Source organism: Salmo salar, chromosome 09 (assembly GCF_965601325.2).
Source record: "Salmo salar chromosome 09, fSalSal1, whole genome shotgun sequence".
Lineage (NCBI taxonomy): Eukaryota > Metazoa > Chordata > Actinopteri > Salmoniformes > Salmonidae > Salmo > Salmo salar.
In genome coordinates, this window is record NC_138299.1 from 128853015 (window position 1) to 128879705 (window position 26691).

The 26691-nt window shown below is 41.4% G+C and overlaps 1 protein-coding gene across 1 annotated transcript in view; it reads left to right on the forward strand.

The window, feature by feature from the left end:
* Positions 1–26691, forward strand: part of LOC106612542 (ubiquitin-associated and SH3 domain-containing protein B-like) — a 48004-nt gene extending 21313 nt beyond the window's left edge. Inside the window, exons 2-14 of the mRNA XM_014213775.3 lie at positions 842–895; positions 5449–5635; positions 6235–6433; positions 7473–7642; positions 7970–8178; positions 8405–8552; positions 10444–10567; positions 10753–10875; positions 10994–11086; positions 20351–20495; positions 21667–21773; positions 22131–22240; positions 22476–26691. Of these exons, the coding sequence (XP_014069250.3) occupies positions 842–895; positions 5449–5635; positions 6235–6433; positions 7473–7642; positions 7970–8178; positions 8405–8552; positions 10444–10567; positions 10753–10875; positions 10994–11086; positions 20351–20495; positions 21667–21773; positions 22131–22240; positions 22476–22613 (1807 nt within the window). The 3' untranslated portion in view covers positions 22614–26691. The remainder of the gene's footprint in view (positions 1–841; positions 896–5448; positions 5636–6234; positions 6434–7472; positions 7643–7969; positions 8179–8404; positions 8553–10443; positions 10568–10752; positions 10876–10993; positions 11087–20350; positions 20496–21666; positions 21774–22130; positions 22241–22475) is intronic.

Consider the following 26691-nt stretch of genomic DNA (forward strand, 5'->3'; position numbering starts at 1 on the left):
GTCTGGAAAGGGCTACAAACCATCACAGGCACAAACCAAAGAGACAATGTATGACCGTCAAAAATGACCTTGCTTTTGCAAATGATTTGAACAGTTTCTATTGTAGGTTTGACAGAAAGTGGCCTTGGACAGTATAGAAAGAATACCAGCTGTTGATATACAGATCTCTGTGAATGACATCAAGCAACACTTTCAACGTGTCAACCCACGAAAATCATATGGTCCTGATGGCATCATGAACAAGGCACTTCAGGCATGCGCAGACCAGCTCACATTACCCTTCCAGAAGCTGTTCCAGCTGTCACTGAACAGTGGGATAATTCCAGAGTCATGGAAGAAGTCGCTGATTTTCCCAATACCTAAAAACAACAGGCCAAACCAATTGGCATACCGTGCCTCCAGGGGTGTTGATGATGCATTACTGGACATGCTGAACAATATCTACCAACGTTTAGAAGAAGTTTAGTGTATGAACTCTTCCTCAGTATTGCTTATTACCACTGTGTGAATTTGTGTCTCCCAAATGGCGCCCTTTTCCCTATATTGTGCACTACTTTTGATGCGGTCCAATAGGCAATGGGGTGCCATTTGGGATGAAGCCTTTGTCACTTATCTGAGACAAATAGGGAACAGAGATGGTGAACTCTGACTTTGTCCCTCTCAGGATGGCTATAATGAGAAGTGAGATTCAGTACACCATACAACATTTGTTAAATAATATTTTAGTAGCAATGTCACAATATACCATAGGTGCATACAAATAAGGAAATTGCATACAAGCATTGGAAATAAAACCTTCAAAGGGAAGCATTGTAGCCATCACTGTTTTCTGTCTTTGCAGATTGAAGGCACTTGTATCAACAGGAGGCAGGAGTGTACAGACAGCATGTGACTGGTGAGTTCTAACACACACATGAATACACTCCCAGAGATGTTTTATTTATTTTTATTTATTTTTTATTTCACCTTTATTTAACCAGGTAGGCACATTGAGAACAAGTTCTCATTTACAACTGCGACCTGGCCAAGATAAAGCAAAGCAGTTCGACACATACAACAACACAGAGTTACACATGGAGTAAAACAAACATACAGTCAATAATACAGTAGAAAAATAAGTCTATATACAATGTGAGCAAATGAGGTGAGATAAGGGAGGTAAAGGCAATAAATAGGCCATGGTGGCGAAGTAAATACTACATAGCAAGTAAAACACTGGAATGGTAGATTTGCAGTAGATGAATGTGCAAAGTAGAAATACTGGGGTGCAAAGGAGCAAAATAAATAAATAAATACAGTAGGGGAAGAGATAGTTTTTTGGGCTATTTATAGATGGGCTATGTACAGGTGCAGCGATCTGTGAGCTGCTCTGACAACTGGTGCTTAAAGCTAGTGAGGGAGATAAGTGTTTCCAATTTCAGAGATTTTAGTAGTTAGTTCCGGTCATTGGCAGCAGAGAACTGGAAGGAGAGGCTATCACATTTGTCGCAAAGATGGGACCAAGGCGCAGCGGGAATGTGAATACTCATCTTCTTTATTGTGAAGAAAACCAAAATAAACACTTAATCAAAAACAACGACGAGAAACAGTCCTGTAAGGAACACTGCTTACACATACCGAACAACTACCCACAAAAACCCATGAAAAAACACCCCTACTAAATAGGACCTTCAATTAGAGGCAATGAGAAACAGCTGCCTCCAATTGAAGGTCAAACCAATAAACTAAGCATAGAAATAGATAAACTAGACACAGACATAGAAATAGACTAACATAGAACATTAACCAAAAAACCCTGAAACACATAAACAAACACCCCCTGCCACGTCCTGACCAAACTACAAAAACAAATAACCTCTTTACTGGTCAGGACGTGACAGAGGCGGCCAAAGGAGGAATTGGCTTTGGGGGTGACCAGTGAGATATACCTGCTGGAGCGCGTGCTATGGGTGGGTGCTGCTATGGTGACCAGCGAACTGAGATAAGGGGGGACTTTACCTAGCAGGGTCTTGTAGATGACCTGGAGCCAGTGGGTTTGGCGACGAGTATGAAGCGAGGGACAGCCAATGAGAGCGTACAGGTCGCAGTGGTGGGTAGTATATGGGGCTTTGGTGACAAAACGGATGGCACTGTGATAGACTGCATCCAATTTATTGAGTAGGGTATTGGAGGCTATTTTGTAAATTACATCGCCGAAGTCGAGGATCGGTAGGATGGTCAGTTTTACGAGCGTATGTTTGGCAGCATGAGTGAAGGATGCTTTGTTGCGAAATAGGAAGCCAATTCTAGATTTAACTTTGGATTGGAGATGTTTGATGTGAGTCTGGAAGGAGAGTTTACAGTCTAACCAGACACCTAGGTATTTGTAGTTGTCCACATATTCTAAGTCAGAACCGTCCAGAGTAGTGATGCTGGACGGGCGGGCAGGTGCAGGCAGCGATCGGTTGAAGAGCATGCATTTAGTTTTACTTGTATTTAAGAGCAGTTGGAGGCCACGGAAGGAGAGTTGTATGGCATTGAAGCTCGTCTGGAGGGTTGTTAACACAGTGTCCAAAGAAGGGCCAGAAGTATACAGAATGGTGTCGTCTGCGTAGAGGTGGATCAGAGACTCACCAGCAGCAAGAGCGACATCATTGATGTATACAGAGAAGAGAGTCAGCCCAAGAATTGAACCCTGTGGCACCCCCATAGAGACTGCCAGAGGCCCGGACAACAGGCCCTCCGATTTGACACACTGAACTCAATCAGAGAAGTAGTTGGTGAACCAGGCGAGGCAATCATTTGAGAAACCAAGGCTGTTGAGTCTGCCGATGAGGATGTGGTGACTGACAGAGTCGAAAGCCTTGGCCAGGTATATGAATACAGCTGCACAGTATTGATTCTTATCGATGGTGGTTATGATGTCGTTTAGGACCTTGAGCGTGGCTGAGGTGCACCCATGACCAGCTCTGAAACCAGATTGCATAGCGGAGAAGGTACGGTGGGATTCGAAATGGTCGGTAATCTGTTTGTTAACTTGGCTTTCGAAGACCTTAGAAAGACAGGGTAGGATAGATATAGGTCTGTAGCAGTTTGGGTCTAGAGTGTCACCCCCTTTGAAGAAGGGGATGACCGCAGCTGCTGTCCAATCTTTGGGAATCTCAGACGACACGAAAGAGAGGTTGAACAGACTAGTAATAGAGGTTGCAACAATTTCGGCAGATAATTTTAGAAAGAAAGGGTCCAGATTGTCTAGTCCGGCTGATTTGTAGGGGTCCAGATTTTGCAGCTCTTTCAGAACATCAGCTGTCTGGATTTGGGAGAAGGAGAAATAGGGAAGGCTTGGGCGAGTTGCTGTGGGGGGTGCAGTGCTGTTGACCGGGGTAGGGGTAGCCAGGTGGAAAGCATGTCCAGCCGAAGAAAAATGCTTATTGAAATTCTCAATTATAGTGGATTTATCGGTGGTGGCAGAGTTTCCTATCCTCAGTGCAGTGGGCAGCTGGGAGGAGGTGCTCTTATTCTCCATGGACTTTACAGTGTCCCAGAACTTTTTTGAGTTTGTGTTGCAGGAAGCAAGTTTCTGCTTGAAAAAGCTAGCCTTGGCTTTCTAACTGCCTGTGTATATTGGTTTCTAACTTCCCTGAAAAGTTGCATATCACGGGGGCTGTTCGATGCTAATGCAGAACACCACAGGATGTTTTTGTGTTGGTTAAGGGCAGTCAGGTCTGGAGAGAACCAAGGGCTATATCTGTTCCTGGTTCGAAATTTATTGAATGGGGCATGCTTATTTAAGATGGTGAGGAAGGCATTTAAAAAAAAAAACAGGCATCCTTTACTGACGGGATGAGGTCAATATCCTTCCAGGATACCCAGGCCAGGTCGACTAGAAAGGCCTGCTCGCTGAAGTGTTTCAGGGAGCGTTTGACAGTGATGAGTGGAGGTTGTTTTTTACCGCTGACCCATTACGGATGCAGGCAATGAGGCAGTGATCGCTGAGATCTTGGTTGAAAACAGCGGAGGTGTATTTAGAGGGCAAGTTGGTAGGATGATATCTATGAGGGTGCCCGTGTTTATGGCTTTGGGGTTGTATCTGGTAGGTTCATTGATAATTTGTGTGAGATTGAGGGCATCAAGCTTAGGTTGGAGGATGGCCGGGGTGTTAAGCATGTCTCAGTTTAGGTCACCTAGCAGCACGAGCTCTGAAGATAGATGGGGGGCAATCAGTTCACATATGGTGTCCAGAGCACAGCTGGGGGCAGAGGGTGGTCTATAGCAGGCGGCAACGGTGAGAGACTTGTTTTTAGAGAGGTGGATTTTTAAAAGTAGAAGTTCAAATTGTTTGGCTACAGATCTGGATAGTAGGACCGAACTCTGCAGGCTATCTCTGCAGTAGATTGCAACACCGCCCCCTTTGGCCGTTCTATCTTGTCTGAAAATGTTGAAGTTAGGGATGGAGATTTCAGTTTTTGGTGGTCTTCCAAAGCCAGGATTCAGACACGGCTAGGACATCTGGGTTGGCAGTGTGCTAAAGCAGTGAATAAAATAAACTTAGGGAGGAGGCTTCTAATGTTAACATGCATGAAACCAAGGCTATTACGGTTACAGAAGTCATCAAAAGAGAGCGCCTGGGGAATAGGAGTGGAGCTAGGCACTGCAGGGCCTGGATTCACCTCTACATCGCCAGAGGAACAGAGGAGGAGGAGTAGGATAAGGGTACGGCTAAAAGCTATGAGAATTGGTCGTCTAGGACGTCCGGAACAGAGAGTAAAAGGAGCAGATTTCTGGGGGCGATAAAATAGCTCCAATGTATAATGTACAGACAAAGATATGAGATGACCCATGTTGAACTGTGATAATGTTATGTAAGTGTTATGCTGCCCTCTGCTGTACTGCGTATGTGTGTACTCTTACTATTTAGCCAGGTGTGAATGACTATAATTCTTTCAAGGCACACTGCAGTCAAAAACTAATGTTCTAGTGTTTTATATATATTTCCACACTATGAGGTTGAAATAATACTGTGAAATTGTGAAAGTTATGATAATGCCCTTTTAGTGTAAAAGCTGTTTGAAAAGACTGCCTGAAATGTCTGCTTGTTTTTGTGGGATGGAGTTTTGGCCTGCCTGGTGACATCACCAGGTGGTAAATTAGTTAATAGACCAGTAAGAAAGAGAGTTCCAAACCTCTCTGCCAATATCGGATGTTTTTCCGTTTTCCCCTACCTACTCAGACCACTTCCAGACAGTCCTAGCTAAATTCTTGCTTGGCTCTTTTCTAAGAAGCTATTTTTTGCTTTATTTTTTACAATTTTAATTGAAAACAATCACAGTAAGGTACTTAATTTTTACCCAGAAATGATTTGATATTGAGATAAAAACAGCTACATTGGAGCCCCCCCCACCCCCACCCACCTTCTACCTCAGTCATTGTTAAGCCTCCTCCTCCTCTTCTTCTCCTGTTCTTCCTCAGGCTGTTCTCCCATGTGGATGACCCCTTCCTGGATGACCCATTGCCCAGAGAGTACGTCCTGTACCTGCGCCCTAGCGGACCCCTGCAGAATCAGCTCCATCACTTCTGGCAGCAGTCCCGCGTCACCTGCGGAAAGAACAAGGCCCACAACATCTTCCCCCACATCACACTCTGCCAGTTCTTCATGGTGAGCCTAGGGGGAAATGACACGCCTCACGCTCATACATCAACACATGGATGCTCCTCTAATTTAGCTCACCATGAAATATTATGATTATGTTACTTAACATTGACGTTTGTTAACATTTTAATTAAACCTACACTCACAAAGGCGTTCTTTAGCTGTCCAATAGGAGAACCCTTTAAAAAATGCTTTTTGGTTCCAGTTAGAACCCTTTTGAGTTCCATGTAGAACCCTCTGTTTAAAGGGTTCTACATGGAACCCAAAATAGTTCTAACTGTAACCAAAAAGTGTTCTACCTGTAACTGAAAAGGCTTCTCCTATGGGGACTGTGAAGAACTCTTTTGTAACCCTTTTTTCTAAGTGTGTATTTATCCAGGAAGTCCTGTTGAGGTCAAGAGACTGTATCATCTGTCTAGTACGAGCCAGTTTCCCAGACACAGATGAATCCTAGTCCCGGACAAAAACGTGCTTTTAATGGTGATTCTCAATTGAGCAGACTTCTAAGTCCAGGACTAGACTAATCTGTGTTTGGAGAACTGGCATTAAATGTTGATGTAAGACTCAGTGTTTGTGTGGTACTCAGACTCTACCCTGACCCCCAGTGTGCAGACAACAAGGTGGACGCCCTGTTGGAGGCCCTGCAGGCCACGGTGGGCCAATGGAGGGGTCGTTTCCCTAGCCCCCTGCCCCTGGAGCTCTACACCTCCTTCAACTTCATAGGCCTCTTTGTTGAGGAGCAGATCGCAGAGGTCCTCAAGCAGTTTGCTGCTGACTTTGCTTCCGAGGCTGCCAGAAAAGCTGGTAGGGACTCTCTCTGCCTGTGACACCTGGACACACACCCAATCTCCAGAATGCATGCACTCAGCTCTCCAGAATATTCTCGGCTGTCTCCTGCCAATTGTTGCACATTCATTGTGTAAATTGATGGCCCTTTGATTGTTTATTTTTTATCAATCAACATTACATGGGCCTAGTAAATGTAGCATTAATCTCCTTCATTTGGTTACATACATTTCTGTTAATACATGTATTACAGTCATTTACCGTTCTCATTCTCGGAGTGGAAACGTTATTTGCAGAGTTCACAACCTGCTACACTTGTGAGAAACGCGGTTTGGTTTATTTCATAACCATCATTTAGGAGTTTTGTCAGTTTTTTCATTGACTTTTGTTTGGAGTGCTCCATGTGAGCAATGAGCATGTGTGTGATTTCTCTGTTCTGATAACGTTGAGGGTGAGCGTGCGCCTGAGCACGCAACCTGCTGAGTTGATACAATGTTGCACTTCACTAAGGATAGCTCAAGACAGATAGAAAGTGAGGCAGATAGGAGTAGAGATTTTCATCAGGATATTTTTTACTGTTTTAATTTGTTGGCTTTAGGCCTATGTATTTTACTTAGTTGAAAGTGGAAGGTATAGGCTTACTGTTGCATTGGCCTATAGTTCCATGGCACGCAGATAGGTAGAAATGGTAGGATAAATTGTAAGCTTCCCCAAACTTGAAACTACAATCTTAGAAAAAGGGTTCCAAAAGAGGAGAACCCTTTTTGGTTCCTGGTAGAACCCTTTTTGGTTCCATGTTAGGACCCTCTGTGGAAAGGGTTCTACATTGAACCCAAATGGGGTTCTACCTGAAACCAAAAAGGGTTCTTCAAAGGGTTCTCCTATAGGGACAGCCTTCAGTACCCTTTTGGGTTCTAGATAGCACCTTTTTTTCTAAGAGTGTATGGTCTTTATCATAACACCCATTAAGAAAATGTGTGCGCGCGCAAGCACACAGGAGGTGACTTTCTTCATATTCTTTACCTTTATTCACTCGTTCCTCCTCTCTCTGTCTCAGATGTCCATTTAGAGCCCCATAAGAAGCAGCTCCATGTGACGTTAGCCTACCACTTCCCCACCAGTCACCTGACCTCCCTGGAAAAGCTGGCTAAGGGAATCGAGGTGAAGCTAGGCTGTGATTGGCTGGCTGTTCTTTTTTCCCGGGACATACGGTTTGCCAATCATGAGGTAATAATAACCACTTTGTTTTCTGACGCAAACCCTGTCCACCTTCATTTCACATCCAATACTACTCTTGTATTTTCTACTAATCAGTACCATGACATGGACCTTGTACCATTTACAATACAAGCTCATGAGGCATTTATAATAAGTGATATTTTTCAAGAATCAATGGGTATATACAGTATAATTCATTTTGAAACGGCTGTAAATATCAGAGTGACCCTTTACGAGCTTGCCCATTTAGACCTATAGCCTTGCATTGTACTGTATTATGGTGCTAGATAAGGCGTGGGTGTACTCAAGCTGTGTCCTTCCCTCCCTCTGTTGCAGACGCTGCGCGTGATGTATCCCTACGCCCCTCAGAATGAGGACGAGCTGGAGCTGGTTCCGGGCGACTTTGTCTTCATGTCTCCCTTGGAGCAGAACAACACTAGCGAGGGCTGGGTCTACGGGTCCTCCCTGGCCACGGGGCTGTCCGGCCTATTGCCTGAGAACTACGTCAGCCGGGCAGACGAGTGTGACACCTGGGTCTTTCACGGGTGAGCTCTCAAGAATGTGCTGTGCCAGTTTGAGAATGTATTATTTTCACCAGCTTCTTACTTACAGCTCTCGGTCCAGAACATGGGGGCTGGGGTCAATTCCATTTCAATTCATTCAATCCCGAAGGAACTGTAGAAGAGCATGGAGAGTTCTGCTCAGTAGTCAGTAGTGATGAATGAGTAGTAGTGAGTATGTGTGTTAACTCTTGTCCTCTACCCTGTGCAGATCACACTCCTTCTTCAGTTGCTCCGCCCCATTGGACAAAGTGAGCAGGGAAAGGGGCCTATTCGATGGGCTGCTGGACAGCCGTCTCCTCGACAACACAAGCGCTGGAGACACACCCACCTTGAGCCTCATCTGTCATCCCATGCAGGTACTGGACAGAAGGAAGTCTCTTTAACTTCTATGGGCTACACAGCCAGTGAAATATCAGAGCGGCAAATTCAAAAACAACAAAATGTCATAATTCAACTTTCTCAAACATACGACTATTTTACACCATTTTAAAGATACACGTCTCCTTGATGTAACCGCATTGTCTGATTTCAAAAAGGCTTTACAGCGAAAGCAAAACATTAGATTATTTTAGGAGAGTACATAGACAAAACTAATCACACAGCCATTTTCCAAGCAAGGACATGTGTCAATAAAACCCAAAACACAGCGAAATGAAGCACTAACCTTTGACAATCTTCATCAGATGACACTCCTAGGACATTATGTTACACAATACATGTATGTTTTGTTCGATAAAGTTCATATTTATATCCAAAAACAGCATTTTACATTGGCGCGTGATGTTCAGAAAATATTTTGCCTCCAATACTGTCGGTGAATCAGCACAACAATTTACAAAAATACTCATCATAAACGTTGATAAAATATTCAACTGTTATTCAAAGAATTATAGATGAACATCTCCTTTATGCAACCGCTGTGACAGATTTCAAAAAAGCTTCACGGGGAAAGCACACTTTGCAATAATTTGAGTACTGCGCTCAGAAAAATACACCAGGCAATACAGATACCCGCCATTTTGGAGTCATCTAAAATCATAAATAGCATTAGAAATATTCACTTACCTTTGATGATCTTCATCAGAAGGCACTTCCAGGAATCCCAGGTCCACAATAAATGTTGTTTTGTTCGATAAAGTCCATAATTTATGTCCAAATAACTCCTTGTTGTTTGCTCGTTCAGTAAGCTACTCCAAATGTAGGAAGCGCGCTGAAAATTACACGTCAAAAAGTTATATTTACATTCGTTGAAACATGCCAAACGTTGTAAAACATCAATCTTTAGGGCCTTTTTAACGTAAAACTTCAGGAATATTCCAACCGGACGATTCCAATGTCTTGAAAAATGTTATGGAACACAGCTACCTCCTCACGTGAATGCGCGTAATTGTGGCCTGTCATTCTCTCGGTCATCAGACTCCAGGAGGTCTTGTTCACTCTCTGTTGCCTGCAAAAGCCTGAAACACGTTCTAAAGACTGTTGACATCTAGTGGAAGCCTTAGGAAGTGCAAATTGAACCCTAAGTCACTGTATACTGAATAGGCCCAGTCTTGAAAAACTACTATCCACTTCCTGGTTGGATTTTTTTCTCAGGTTTTTACCTGCCATATGAGTTCTGTTATACTCACAGACACCATTCAAACAGTTTTAGAAACTTCAGAGTGTTTTCTATCCAAATCTGCATATTCTAGTTTCTGAGCCAGAGTAGTAACCTGTTTAAATTGGGTACGTTTTTCATCCGGCCGTGAAAATACTGCCCCCTAGCCCAGACAGGTTAACTGAACCATACATTTGTGATTTTTAGGGCCAGGAGCTTTTCCTGATCAGGATAACTAGTGCCTAGCATTTAATCGTGATCATGAAAAAGGATTATTATTATTCTTGAAGAATGACTTCAATTCAAGGTTATTATAGTAAACGAAAACGAATCATGAAAAAATGATTTAACAAACTGAAATAAAATAATTAACAAACAGGTTTGAAAAACTAAAACTATACGGAAACTATTATCTTTGACTCCAAAAACTAACAAAAATATAATAAAAACGATCATGAATTATGTTCAGTTTTAGTTTGTACGTTTTTTTTCTCACAATAAAATTTTAAATAAAAAACGAATATAAAAAGACAAAACTCTAATACCCTTGCTTCAGTAGCAAAGCTGTTTTTCTGGTGTACTGATCAATTCTCGAAAATGTTGGGAAATGTTATGGATTTAATGCCCGAATTCACTGTATTGTTTCTTAGGTGCTTCGGGTCAGCAGCAATCACTCTCAGCTGCCCAAGCGGACCCTGTTTGTCTGCCGGCACGGTGAGCGGATGGATGTGGTGTTTGGGAAACACTGGCTTTCACTGTGCTCTGATTCCAAAGGTGAGCAGAGTCAGACCAATGGTACTGGAGATGCAATTCTAAAAGCAAGTGTGCTTTCAAAGGAGTCATACATTTTGAGTTTGGATGAATCTGATGTTTTGATTGGATAGATAAAGGAGCAGTATTGTTTGTAGGTTTTGAAACCATAACAGTAGTGTGCTGGGTTGTGGTGTTCTATTCTACAGGTAGATATGTGCGCACTAACCTGAACATGCCAGTCAGCCTGCCCATGTGGAGTGGAGGACACAGAGATTACAACATGGACACCCCCATCACTGTGTTTGGTTCCACACAAGCACGAATAGTGGGTATGTGGTTGACAACACATAGTAGTAGGCTATGTTATCTGCCCGATTCCATATCTCATGTTTCATTGCAGCGTGATAACAATCTATTCCCCTGTCTGTCTGTCTGTCTGTGTTGCAGGCGAGGCGTTATTGGAGAGCAACACAGTGATAGACTTTGTGTACTGTTCACCCTCTCTGCGCTGTGTCCAGACTGCTCAGAACATCCTCAAAGGTAACTAGCATATAGCTACTTGCAACTACAAATCCTATTTAGGATTTTTTTTTTAAACATATCCATAATCCTCTCTAACACTTGATGAAGACTTAAAGGGGCAATCTGCAGTTGCTACATCCATTTTGAGGCTGAGGTTGGAGTGTTGTGGCGTCTGTTCTTGCAGTGACACGGTCATTTGTGCTCGTCTCTTCCTGTTTTTGTTTTTCTGTTTAACCTCTCTAGGGCGTGTGGGACGCTAGCGTCCCACCTGGCCAACATCCAGTGAAATTGCAGAGCGCCAAATTCAAAAACAGAAATACTCATTATAAAAATTCATAAAACATACAAGTGTTATACATGGGTTTAAAGATTAACTTCTTGTTAATCCAACCACGGTGTCAGATTTCAAAAAGACTTTACGGCGAAAGCATACCATGCGATTATTTGAGAAAAGCGCCCAGCAGACAAATCATTACAAACAGTTAGCAGCCAAGAAGAGGAGTAACAAAAGTCAGAAATAGCGATAAAATGTATCTCTTAACTTTGATGATCTTCATATGTTTGCACTCACAAGACTCCCATTTACTCAATAAATGTTCGTTTTGTTCGATCAAGTCCCTCTTTATATAAAAAAACCTCAGTTTTGTTAGCGCGTTTTGTTCAGTAAAACACTGTCTCAAACAACAGCTGGTGAAATTGCAGAGCGTGAAACTCAACAAAACAGAAATTCTCATAATAAACATACATAAAAGATACATATGTTATACACCAGCTTAAAGATAAACTAATTGTTAATCCAACCGCTGTGTCAGATTTCAAAAAGGCTTTACGGCGAAAGCAAACCATGCGATTATGTTAGGACAGCTCCTAGCCACAAAACACCATACAGACATTTTCCAGCCAAGGAGAGGACTCAGAAAAGTCAGAAATAGCGATTCAATTAATCACTTACCTTTGATGACCTTCATCTGGTGGCACTCCCAGGACTCCATGTTACACAATAAATGTTTGTTTTGTTCGATAATGTCCCTCTTTATGTCCAAAAACCTCCGTTTTGTTGGTGCGTTTAGTTCAGTAATCCAAAGGCACAAAGCGCGCTCTCAACATCCAGACGAAAAGTCAAAAAAGTACAATAAAAGTTTGTAGAAACATGTCAAACGATGTTTACAATGAATCCTCAGGTTGTTTTTGTCATAAATCATCAATAATATTTCAACCGGACCAAAGCTTCGTCAATAGAAAAGGAGAAACAAGAAAGGCGCACTCCCGATCACACGCTGGACTCATGTCTGGAAATTTCCACTGTCCACTCATTGAAAGTGCTGTATCTCCCTCATTTTTCAGAGTAAAAGCCTGAAACAATGCCTAAAGACTGGCCACATGTAGAAGAAGCCATAGAGTTCATGAACTGGGTCCTAAGTCTTTGTATGGTGGATAAGTTTTCAATGGAAAAACAGCCTTTGAAAATAATAGTACTTCCTGGATGGATTTTCCTCAGGTTTTTGCCTGCTATATCAGTTCTGTTATACTCACAGACATTATTTTAACAGTTTTGGAAACTTTACAGTGTTTTCTATCCAAATCTACCAATTATATGCATATCCTAGCTTCTGGGCCGAGTAGCAGGCAGTTTAATTTGGGCACGCTTTTCATCCAAAATTCCGAATGCTGCCCCCTACCCTAGTGAAGTTAAAGTGTTTTAAAGTTGCGATCTACCTCAACCAACCAAGTTTTTAGTGGTATTAAATCAGATAATTAATAATGAGGCAAATAGCAGTACTTTGGCTGTTAGTTTAATCCGTTTTTGTGAAACGCACCAAACAAGCTGTCGACCTAGCCCTTAATGGATACAGCGAACCGCAACAGCGGCTATCATACCTGACCTGGAAGAGGCAGTGGATACCGCATTACCCTTCCAGAAGCTGTTCCAGCTGTCACTGAACAGTGGGATAATTCCAGACTCATGGAAGAAGTCGCTGATTTTCCCAATACCTAAAAACAACAGGCCAAACCAATTGGCATACCGTGCCTCCAGGGGTGTTGATGATGCATTACTGGACATGCTGAACAATATCTACCAACGTTTAGAAAAGGCAAATAGCCTAATGAAAATTGTATTCATTAACTTCAGTAGCTCGTTTAACACCATCCAACCCCACCTACTGGTGGATAAGCTGGTGAATTTGGGTGTCAATTCTCTACTGATCAAGTGGATTAATAGTTTCCTTTTGAACCGTACTCAACAAGTGAAGTTTACCTCCGCCATCTCTACATCTAGAACGGTGAATACGGGAGCCCCTCACGGTTGCGTGCTTTCACCAATACTGTACTGTTAGGTTCTAAATATCAGAGTAAGAAATTGACGGACACTATAAAAGCTCCAACCAAGTTTATTCACCCAAAGGACGAACAGCTGAATAGATAAAAACATAAAAACATTTCCACCAGTGGTAGTACAGTGAGGGAAAAAGGTATTTGATCCCCTGCTGATTTTGTACGTTTGCCCACTGACAAAGAAATGATCAGTCTATAATTTTAATGGTAGGTTTATTTGAACAGTGAGAGACAGAATAACAACAAAAGAATCCAGAAAAACGCATGTCAAAAATTGTATAAATTGATTTGCATTTTAATGAGGGAAATAAGTATTTCACCCCCTCTCAATAAGAAAGATTTCTGACTCCCAGGTGTCTTTTATACAGGTAACGAGCTGATATTAGGAGCACACTCTTAAAGGGAGTGCTCCTAATCTCAGCTTGTTACCTGTATAAAAGACACCTGTCCACAGAAGCAATCAATCAATCAGATTCCAAACTCTCCACCATGGCCAAGACCAAAGAGCTCTCCAAGGATGTCAGGGACAAGATTGTAGACCTACACAAGGCTGGAATGGGCTACAAGTCCATCGCCAAGCAGCTTGGTGAGAAGGTGACAACAGTTGGTGTGATTATTCGCAAATGGAAGAAACACAAAAGAACTGTCAATCTCCCTCGGCCTGGTGAGATGCAATGATCATGAGAACGGTGAGGAATCAGCCCAGAACTACACGGGAGGATCTTGTCAATGATCTCAAGGAAGCTGGGACCATAGTCACCAAGAAAACAAATGGTAACACACTACGCTGTGAAGGACTGAAATCCTGCAGCGCCCGCAAGGTCCCCCTGCTCAAGAAAGCACATATGCATGCCCGTCTGAAGTTTGCCAATGAACATCTGAATGATTCAGAGGACAACTGGGTGAAAGTGTTGTGGTCAGATGAGACCAAAATGGAGCTCTTTGGCATCAACTCAACTCACCGTGTTTGGAGGAGGAGGAATGCTGCCTATGACCCCAAGAAAACCATCCCCACAGTCAAACATGGAGGTGGAAACATTATGCTTTGGGGGTGTTTTTCTGCTAAGGGGACAGGACAACTTCACCGCATCAAAGGGACGATGGACGGGGCCATGTACCGTCAAATCTTGCGTGAGAACCTCCTTCCCTCAGCCAGGGCATTGAAAATGGGTTGTGGATGACAATGACCCAAAACACACGGCCAAGGCAACAAAGGAGTGGCTCAAGAAGAAGCACATTAAGGTCCTGGATTGGCCTAGCCAGTCTCCATGCCTTAATTCTTACATCTAGGCGTTCCTCTAGCGGAACCCCGTTCCGCCAGCGGAACCCCTAGCCAACAGCCAATGGAATCGCATGGCGCGAAATACAAAAACAACTAAAATACCACAATTCATTTTTCTCAAACATACGACTATTTTACACCATTTGAAAGATAAACCTCTCCTGAATCCAACCACGTTGTTCGATTTCAAAAAGGCTTTACAGCGAAAGCAAAACATTAGATTATGTTAGGAGAGTACATAGACCAAAATAACCACACAGCCATTTTCCAAGCAAGCATATATGTCAATAATACCCGAAACACAGCTAAATGAAGCACTAACCTTTGATGATCTTCATCAGATGACACTCCTAGGACATTATGTTATACAATACATGTATGTTTTGTTCAATCAAGTTCATATTTATATCCAAAAACTGCTTTTTACATTGGCGCGTGATGTTCAGAAAATGTATTCCCACCAAAAACTTCTGGTGAATTTACAAAAATACTCATCATAAACATTGACAAAATACATAACAATTATTTTAAGAATTATAGATACAGAACTCCTTTATGCAATCGCTGTGTCAGATTTTAAAATAGCTTTTCGGCGAAAGCAAATTTTTCAATATTCTGAGTACATAGCTCGCCATCACGGGTCAACCTAAACTCAGAATTAGTATTAGAAATATTGTATTACCTTTGCTGATCTTCGTCAGAATGCACTCCCAGGACTGCTACTTCCACAAGAAATGTTGTTTTTGTTCGAAATAATCCATAGTTATGTCCAAATACCTCTGTTTTGTTCGTGCGTTCAGGTCACTATCCAAAAGGTAACGCGCGAGCGCAATTCGAGACACAAAAAGTCAAAATGTTCCATTACCGTACTTAGAAGCATGTCAAACACTGTTTAAAATACATTTTTATGGTATTTTTAACGTAAAATTGCAATAATATTACAACTGGACAATAGTGTATTCATTCAAGGAGAAAAAGAAAAAACAGCGTGCTCGCGGGAACGTGCATATCCAATCTCTTTGTCCTCAGGCAGACCACTCAGTAACTGAGCTCCTATACTCTGCCCAGAGACAGGAGAAGGCTCAATCCACTTTCGGAAGGCTTTAGACAGCCAATGGAAGCCTTAGAAAGTGCAACGTAACAGCACAGATACTGTAGTTTCGAAAGGGACTAGAAAGAAGAACTACATTTCTCAGATCCTACACTTTCTGGTTGACTTTTTCTCAGGTTTTTGCCTGCCATATGAGTTCTGTTATACTCACAGACACCATTCAAACAGTTTTAGAAACTTCAGAGTGGTTTCTATCAAAATCTACTAATACTATGCATATTCTCGTTTCTGGGCAAGAGTAGTAACCAGTTTAAATCGGGTATGTTTTTTCATCCGGCCGTGAAAATACTGCCCCCTATCCATATCAGGTTAATCCCATAGAAAATCTGTGGAGGGAGCTGAAGGTTCGAGTTGCCAAACGTCATCCTCAAAACCTTAATGACTTGGAGAAGATCTGCAAATAGGAGTGGGACAAAATCCCTCCTGAGATGTGTGCAAAACTGGTGGCCAACTACAAGAAACATCTGACCTCTGTGATTGCCAACAAGGGTTTTGCCACCAAGTACTAAGTCATGTTTTGCAGAGGGGTCAAATACTTATTTCCCTCATTAAAATGCAAATCAATTTATAACATTTTTGACATGCGTTTTTCTGGATTTTTTTGTTGTTATTCTGTCTCGCACTGTTCAAATAAACCTACCATTAAAATTATAGACTGATCATTTCTTTGGCAGTGGGAAAATGTACAAAATCAGCAGGGGATCAAATAATTTTTCCCCTCACTGTATATATTCCCCCATTTGGGTGGATTCTCCTCTCTAAACATTACATCTTTATTGATAGGCAGGAAGTGATACGGGCAATAAACTGTTCCTTCTCCCTTAATGTGACCTGACCTGACCTCGACCCCCTTACTCACTAAACCACATCTCTCCCTCCTTATCAGTGTCTGCCACATGTGATTACCTTTACTCATTACATTCCAAGCTTAATTGCCTCCACCATATACATTCCTCCTACAGATAACCATTAACTTCTGGTGTAGGCCCTTAGATTATAGCACTCAATATTTCAATAGGATACCTGATAATTAACAATATTCCAAGTTTAGCCAGAACTCATCAGTACACAAACGATTACCAAGCCTCTGACGCAGCCCACTTTTTTTTTTAATATGCAGACGCCACCGCTGTGGAGGGTTTCCTACACCCAGACCAAGCCTCTCTTCAAGGTTATGATAGAGGAACTGCAACATTTGTCCAGTGGTGTGCAGATACCTTTCTTGAAATAAACTTTAAGAAAACAAAAGAAATGGAAATTGATTTCAGAAGGAACAAAATTCCACTACCCCCTACGAAGATCAATGGGGAATCAGTCGATAGAGTGACCACATATAAGTACCTGGGAATCTAAATAGACAATACACTGAAATTCAATGACTGTGCCTTTGCAAAGATAAAGAAATTGCAACAGATAATGTTTTTTTTATGCAAACTGAACCATTTTAATGATGACCGCCGTATCTTACAAATGTTCTATAAATCTGTTCAGAGTGTGCTGTACTTTAGTCTGATATGCGTGTTCGGAAACATGCAAGTAAATGACCAAGTCAAGCTTCAGCGCTTGATTAAGACGGTGGGAACGATAATTGGTATAGACCAAGAATCAGCCACCAACCTGTACACAAAACTCATCCTCCTAAAACTTGAAAGCATTTTACAGGACAGTACTCATCCCCTTCACTCAAAACTCAGTCACAGCAGCAGCCGGATAAGGGGAAAGAGACTTCTTCAAAAGAAAATGAAAACAGATAGATATGGGGACTCTTTTATTCCAACAGCCATTAGGCTGTTTAATAGATAGTCTGTTTGTCCCTCCAGTATATAGTATATTGCACTTTCACTTTAAATGTGTAGCTATTGCACTTTGAATGAATTATTTTGTGTAGTTTCTGTGTTTTCATGTTTTATGTACTTTTATGTGTTTTATGTCTTTTTAAGCACATGACCAAATGAATTTCCCCCCTGGTGGGATAATAAAGTTGATGTGAATCTGAATCAGAATTATATGTAAACAATCTAATTTATAAATGCTTCATAAGCTTACCAACTGTCGTACCCCATCAGAACCAAAATATGTTTTTTTTACTTGAATGTTTGTAAACAAAGTAAATGTAAACATACACTGTATAGCCTACAAACATGGTTAAAAATATAATTTGATATCATGGATGGTCAGTTCTTGCATCCATACCTCTGTCCATAGCTTTGAAAATGGTTACATTTCTCCGGCCCCATCCCGAAACAGTGGCAGGGTGTACGCTTTGTTATTGTTTCAACCATGTGGCTCAGTTGGTAGAGCATGGTGTTTGCAACGCCAGCATGGTGTGTGCAACGCCAGGGTTGTGGGTTCGATTCCCACGGGGGGCCAGTACAATTTTTTTACTTTTTTTTTAAATGCATGAAATGAAAATGAAATGTATGTATTCACTACTGTAAGTCGCTCTGGATAAGAGCGTCTGCTAAATGACTAAAATGTAAAATGTAAATGTAACCATGGATTGCCCCTTTAGTGGTTGAAATGTTGTCAATAAACATAGTTGAGAGCATATAATGTGGTCTGGTACTGTCCAGAGCCCCACCCCCCAACCCTTTCCCCTGAAGTACTTACTGTATGTAGATCTGAGAGGGGTTTGATACCATTAGTCAATATGGTAGTAGTTCCCTTTCCTTCTGATGGGCAGTAGCGGTGTGTTGGTAAAATCACTGGGGAAGACAGAAAAAAAAGCCATATTAAAACCTATGTGTTGTGATAATTGCGTTGTTTGCTCTATAACCGGTTAGTTCATATACCTTGCCACCGTGATATATAGGCCTAAGGCCCAGACAATAAGAAGACACAGTGGCAGAATCATTTCAACTGCACCTTTGTTTCATCACAAAACCGGACTCCACAAAGCATATTGCATGTAACAAACAGTGATCAACAGCAAGTTAATGTTCCAACATTTTCAGAATACTAAACAACTATTTATTTAGAACCATAAAAGAGTTACTGCAAATCGCAAAGAAAACAGTAGCTGCCTCCACTATTCCAGCACCATTTCAACTTCAACATATCAACATCATCTCACCTATGCTTAGTCTAATACAGTCTAAAAGATACCCAAAACTATTTAGTCCAATCAACGTAAGCTAAATATGATGCAGCTGTCCATGGTTCTGATTTCTGTGTGTGTGTGGTGTCTGCGTGCACGTTCGTGCAAGTAGAAAAAACATGTTGGCTCACCCTACTTGTTGAGAAACACCAATGCCATCCTCCTCTCTTTCATACTGTGTCATACTGTACACGCTTTAATTTTTTGTTGTCCTAGGCTACCTGGCTAAAATGCTTACTCGCTAGCCTAACTTCCTTTCATGGGCAACGTTAGCTAGTTAACGTAAACCTTCTACATCTAGCTACATATTGAACGTCCATCCCCTCAGGCCAGGAGGACAATGTATGAATGAATGGTTGGATCAGAATTTCCGTTATAATCATTGGCCAGTACAGATAATTAAGTAAAACCACAAGTCCAAATCCCTATCTCCATCCATGGCTAATTTAGGAAAGGAACAATTTTTAGCTAGCTAGCTTGCCACCGGAGGACAACAACACAACGAGATGCAACAATTCCATTTTTCTTCTGTCAATGACGTATGCTCTCAATGTGATTTGACGCCAAATCCAAACTGGCTTCCCTTGAGACTTTTTTGGTGCGCCAGGACCATTCACAGTTGAGCTCACTCAGTTTAGCTATTATTTTATATGGGTGGCAACAATGCCATACTCTTTTGGAGCAAACGGTACCAGATAGATGGCCTACACATACAGAGACAGAAGGGCACTGTTTCGCTCGCTCGGATGCATTCTCCGGTGAAATACATTCAGCCTCTTGTGAACTGAAGGAGAATTATGAAGCACAGAGAGCCAAAAGATTTAAATATATATATATATATATATATATATTAGAAAATTATTATTATATATACAGTACCAGTCAAAAGTTTGGACACACCTACTGATTCCAGGATTTTTGTTTATTTTTACTAATTTCTGCATTGTAGAGTAATAGTGAAGACATCAAAACTATGAAATAACACACATGGAATCATGTAGTAACCAAAAATTTTTTAAACAAATCAACTGGCTCTCATGAGGACTGCTGAAGGAAAGAGTGTACAAAGCTGTCATCAATGCAAAGGGTGGCTACTTCAAAGAATCTCAAATATAAAATCTATTTTATTTAACTTTTTTGGTTACTACATGATTCCATATGTGTTATTTCATAGTTTTGATGTAAATATATATATATATATTTACATATATATTTATATTGTAAAAATGTTGGCATCCATGAATATACGCCACTGCTGATAGACTAAGGGAAATTGTCTCCATATCGCTTACATTAATCCGATCGTTTCAATCCAATGCTTTCAGATCTACATAAGTGCCTAGGGGCTGGGGACTAGCGACTAGGGGACTATGGGTTGTTTTTGGACAGGGTTTATGTGTGTAGCAGAGGCTGCAGTCTTCCTCTTTTGCTGATGTGCCTCTCTGTCTCCCCTTGCAGGTCTGCAGCAGGATGGCAAGCTGAAGATCAGAGTGGAGCCAGGGCTATTCGAGTGGACCAAGTGGGTCTCTGGGAGCTCTCTTCCTACCTGGATCCCTCCCACAGACCTGGCTGCATCCCACTTCACTGTTGACACAACATACAGGTGATACAGGCAAGAGTATTTCCTGATTCACCTCCAACCTGTACTCTTACTGGCCATTTACACTATACAAGCGTCACTCGTCTAGCCACGCTAGCCTCGCCCTCATGTGGGTGCAAACAAGCTTGAAAGCAAGCTAGGTAGTGCTACGTATCAACAGCTATTGTCAGCCAATCTAGTAGGGGTTGGAAGCTATGGTAAGATTTGATTGGTCACTCGCATAGCGATATCACCGAGGATTTGAAGAAAATTCTGCCTGCCCTTTCCAGCTTCCACGCCCACTCCGCTTCTTTTCCTTTCCTTACATTGAAAATGAACAGTGGTGTAAAGTACTTAAGTAAAAATACTTGAAAGTTATTTTTGGAGTATCTGTACGTTACTATTTATATTTTTGACATCTTTTACTTTTACTTCATACATTCCGAACGAAAGTACTCATTACATTTTGAATGCTTAGCTGGACAGAAAAATTGTCTAATTCACACACTTATCAAGAGAACATTCCTGGTCATCCCTACTGCCTCTGATCTGATCTGGCGGATTCACTAAACACATGCTTCGTTTGTAACTTAAGTTCTGAGTTTTGGAGTGTGCCGTGCCCCTGGTTATGCGTAAATTTAAAAAAATAAGAAAATGGTGCCGTCTGATTTGCTTAATATAAGGAATTTGAAATGATTTATACCTTTTTCTTTTGATACTTAAGTATATATAAAACCAAATACTTTGACTTTTACTCAAGTTGGTATTTTACTGGGTGACTTTCACTTTTACTTGAGTCATTTTCTATTAAGGTATCTTTACTTTTATTCAAATATGACAATAGGGTACTTTTCACACCACTGAAAGTGAATGGCTTCCAATGTTTCACAGCACGATGCCACTTCCATGTGTAAACGCAGAGTTAGGCCCAACCCCTCTAGCCTTGGACCTAGGCACAGCTATAAACAAACCAGATATATACAAATAATATGGTCAACATTCCATTAAGACTATCATAGAATATGATGGAGCTACTACAATATTGCCTATGCTTATTTAATTCCTTCTGACCCCTACGTCACATGACCACGTAGTCCCAAACCCGGTAGGCGCGCTAAGCGGTTGTTACTGGACGGGGCCAGAGCCTTTTCAGCCATACCTCTGTCTCACATGTTCTCACTGTTTCTTCCCACAGACCTCTCATACCGATAAGCAAACTTAGCGTGTCGGAGTCCTATGACACGTACATGAGCCGGAGCTACCAAGTGACCAAAGACATTCTGTCTGACTGCAAAAACATGGGTAATAAAGATGCAGGGTTCAGTCACTGCTGTGGCTTTGGATGGGATGTGAATAAAAAAAAAAACATTCCTGGGTTCAATTAGTACTTAACTTTCAAATCCTTTAGCTGTCCTCGATTGAGCTTGCCTGGCGCAATGGAATCAACGGATTCCAAAACGGATCCCAAAAGTGCAAACACTTCTCATCTCACACTCCACTCTAGACAGGCTCAATCAAACGCTCAGGGTATTTGAAAGAAAACAAATACTTTTTTAACCCAGATGTGATACAGAAACATCATGTGTGGGATGGACATTGGGATTCATTTGGTCCGGGTTGTTCTTCTGTTCCCTCATTTCCTCATCTCCCACTCTGTAGGAAACAACATACTGATTGTTGCCCACGCTTCCTCTCTGGAGGCCTGCACGCGACAGCTCCAGGGCCGTAGCCCCCAGACCTCCAAGGACTTCATCCAAGTAGTCAGGAAGGTCAGCTGGAGTTTATTTTACTCGCTCAATGTGATCTTTTCTTTTGATCTCATTGTTTCTTCCCCCTCACTCTTTTTCACTCTTACTTTCACTCTATGCCGGTCTCTCTGTACCTGTGTTTCTGCCTGTGTTTCTGTCTGTCTCTCTCTCTGTCTGCCTTTCTCTTTCTCCCCCCCTGCCTTTCCACCCGTACTGCCTTTGTTGCAGCTGACGAGAGCCTCTTTCCCTCCTGTAGATCCCCTACCTGGGTTTCTGTTCCTGTGAGGAGCAGGGCGACACAGGGGTCTGGCAGCTGGTGGACCCGCCCATCCTGCCCCTCACACATGGACCCAACCACAGCTTCAACTGGAAGGAGACCCTCCTTCAGGAATAACATCCGCTTCCATGGAGAGCAGACTTGCTCAGCCCCATCCTGAGGCTTTAGTTTCTGCTCAAATAACAGTGAGAGACCCCACCAGAGTCAATGGGTGGTTGGACCTGGATGTACTGTACTGTACATATTGTCATTTGACAGTATTGTTGACATTTCTAATTTGACAGTATTGTTGTTAGTGAGAACAGAGAGAGAGGAGAGTGAAATTGGAGAGGGCAGGGCTACCGTAAGTCTCAGGGTCTGGTTGATTGTGGAGGCTATCACTCAGCAGGCTACAGCAAGCACATGGACCATTACATATGACACCGCTGCGAGTCAACAGCGTACCAGAAGGGAGTCACAAGGTTGAGAACATTGACCTAAAAAATTAGCAGAATTGTTTGTGTTTTGAAAAGCAATTGCATTCCTTGTCCCGCTTGCAGATTAACTGTTGACGAGGGCAAACGTTATCCTCAAAAGCCCTTGACTGTAGCCGCAAGTCATGTCACAGATGTTTCCCAGCGTGGAATTTGTGTTTCTGTGTGTATAAAGTTGATCTCGTTGGGGGAAAAAAACTGCTAAACTTAATCCATGCTCTCTTGAATACTGTATGTACAACCACTTATTCATCCATTTAAACGGATTGCAGTGTGGTCAGTATGATGTCTTTTATGACTTTATGGTCACGTTGCATGCTGGTTGTATGAAAACGTTTTGTTAACGTAAGTAACCAGAAAAATACGTCTTCGCCTGGTTGTAATGTGTTATGTGACAAGATAACAACCAACATATGACATATTTACTATGACATCTTGAGCTCGTCATAAAAAATACATATTTATGTGGTCGTAACCGAGACTAGTTGGAAATCTGGTTTTATGACTTCTTCACAACCAGAAAACTGGTTTACAACCAGTTTACAACCAGAAAATGACGTCATTAAGACAGCATGTGCCAAATGTTTTTCACTGGGTGGTTTGTCACCCGGTTTGTTTGAAACAGTCTCGATGGCACAAAGTGCACTATTGACAATCACAGGTGAGCCTTGGTGAGGCTGGTCGAATAACCAGTAGTTAGGAACTTGTATGTGTTTGTTTTACCTAATGTAAGGTCTTATGGCAGAATAGTTGTTGACCACTGCACTAGAAAACATCTTTCAGTCTTCCAGTTGTGAAATATCATATACAAAAGACCTGTCCTATGGTAGGGAAATACATGTTTTTCTCAGGTGTAGATTTCATTATGACCTTATACAGTATGTGCATTTCATTGGGCCATGAACATTGTTGTGAGTGCCTCTTAAGATTGAACCTGATTTCTCTTGATGTCTCAGTGATGTCAGAGAGATGTTCTCTGCTCATTGAGTCAGCTTTTGTTTAGCCTCATCTAAATCTATCTGATCTAATCTTTCTGCAAATAATGATTATTAAGGAGGCTCTTAAACAATGCTCTGATGCTGTTCTTCCATTGATACATGCAAGTACAATACTTACACGTACAATTACAAATTTGTGAAAAGGCGTCAGTCAGGAACAAAGCAAGCCTACATCAGAGGTTAGCCACATGCACAGTTGAGGAAACCCTGGAAACCTAAAAACTGAGGAGGAAGCCATCTGTGTCAATTTGTGTTAATTTATTTTCTCCAATATTATATTTCCAAATGTATATAATTTAAGAAATAGATTTTTCACAAAAATGCTATAGTTTAGAGGACTAGTGGGCTAAGATGAGCAAAGATTGAAATGAAAACAAACTGATTGAAGGAGGAGATGATACAGTATTCCCTGTATATTCAGATATGAGCATCTCTGAGGTGGGTTCTGAATCCCCCCCCCCCCCCCATATGATACTGACAGTATCACTGTTTCAGATATGTAGAAGTTACATACCAAATAAAAAAAAGTCAGGTCATTTTGTTGTGTATTGTTATCTTTTTGGGGGGGGATAGAGAATTCCTTCAACAGTTTGTTCAATACGTAGTATTATGGTTTAACCACTAGGTGTAAGTGTAAGACCTTTGGAGTTGACTACATACAGTATCTTAGGTGGAAAATGAGCTTGAAGCAGAGGCGTCATGCCCATATGGGGCACAAGGGCATGTACCCCCTCAGATTTGTCTTTTTTGTTTCAGATGTTAAATTAACTACTAAACTTAATTTTTAAGTCCACGTTTTATCATCATTATTTATAAAAATGATCTGTCAGCTGTATTTTGTGGAGGGGGTACACTTACTGGACCAGGTAAAGAGTACCCCCACCCACATATAATTGAACAGGTAAAGAGGTATGCTTAGATAACCTATGCAGGAAAATATACATAATTTTACATAGAATTAGGCATAATGATTATGGCTCTAGATTGCAGGAAAAATATGTTTCAGGTGTTTGCAAAATTCTCCATCATTACGTACTTTGTGCCCCCTTTAAAATAATAGGTGCATGACATCCCTGCCTGAAGTGATTTAAAAATAAAGACATCCTTAGAAAAGGATGCTGGCAGTAGACATAAATAACAAACTGAAAGGAATAAGATACTGTGATATTGTGTAAAATAAAAAATACAAATCTTTCAAGCTTTTGGTGAGATGGATTTCTGGCCTGCCTGGTGACATCAACAGGAGGTAAATTAGACCAATAAGAAAGAGAGTTCCAAACCTCTCTGCCAATAACAGCTAGTTTTCACTTTTCCCCTCCCCACTCAGACCACTCCCAGACAGTCCTAGCTAAATTTTTAATTGAAAACAATCACATTAAGGTACTTAATTGTTACTCAGAAATTATATGATACTAGGATCAAAACAGCTGTGTTAGACCTTTAAAGGGATACTTCAGGATTTTGGCAATTTTTATGTCTCTGTCCAGTATAAGGGAAGTTAGAGGTAGTTTTGTGAGACAATGCTAACTAGCGAAGCGCAGTGACTGGAAGTCTATGTACCCATAGACTTTAGCAATTGCACTAGCGCTAGTTAGCAACTTCCTTCAAACTGCACACAGGGACATAACAATGGTATCCACAAATTCATCTGACTCTGAGGAAGTAGAGGGGCCTCATTGCTAAAATCCTGAAGTATCTCTTTAAGACAGGTTAAGCAACCCAAGCCGGGTTAAACCAGACTGAGCTCTTCCGTCAGTCTGATTTACCAGGCAGAAGTGACCATATCACACCAAATGATGATGCATTTATGTCGTCAGCACCACTGATAATGTACCTAGCCACACACGTAATCATGCATACTAGTAGGCTATACAGCCCCACAGTGGAGGTGTCATAATACCCATAAAACCTAGCGGTGAAACAGGGAAATGATTCTAAGAATTTTTCCACCATTCATTTTTCCCATATGGAATTTTAGAAACACTTAAAATAAGGGCTGTGTTTCGTGTAGGCTTACCCTGGCGTGAAGTTTTGATAACCATGTAAATCTCTCTCGGACAAGGTGACTTTTATCAATATATTCGGCTCTATTTACTATCAGAATCGAAAATGCTAATTAGCATCAAAGTAGACATCATGCAAGACTACAAATCCCTGCAAGCTCCTGCACGTCATCTCTAGCTGACACCTTTGCCTTCAGGTATTGTGTCAGTATAAAACTTGCACAAGACAGTTCCCAGAATTGTCAATTTAAAGAAATGTAGCCAATGTATTCATTACTAAATGTAGCTAACATTAGATAGTTAATCCAGAGATTCTTACCTTTGCCTCGATTCTTCAGTCTTGTCCAGATCATCATGACATTTGTAGTTCTTTATGATAGCCACATTAGCAGCTAATTAGCCTTTCATTTTGAAGGGGGTAAATACAGGCCTTGTCCTAGGAGATTTACATGGTTGTCAAAATGTCACCCCAGGTTAAGCCTACACAAAATACAGCCCTTATTTGAAGTGTTTCTAAAATACCCTATGGGAATGGTGGAAATATGATTGGAACCATTTCCTCATACTGTGGTACTCTATGGTACCACAGTATGACAAATATGACAACCAACTCATACCTCTGATTATGTGCATAAAACTTCCATGAGAGTCAACTGTGTATCAATCATCTTGTTTAATTTTGTTGGGAAATAAACAGCATCCTTCTTTCAATAGCATCTTT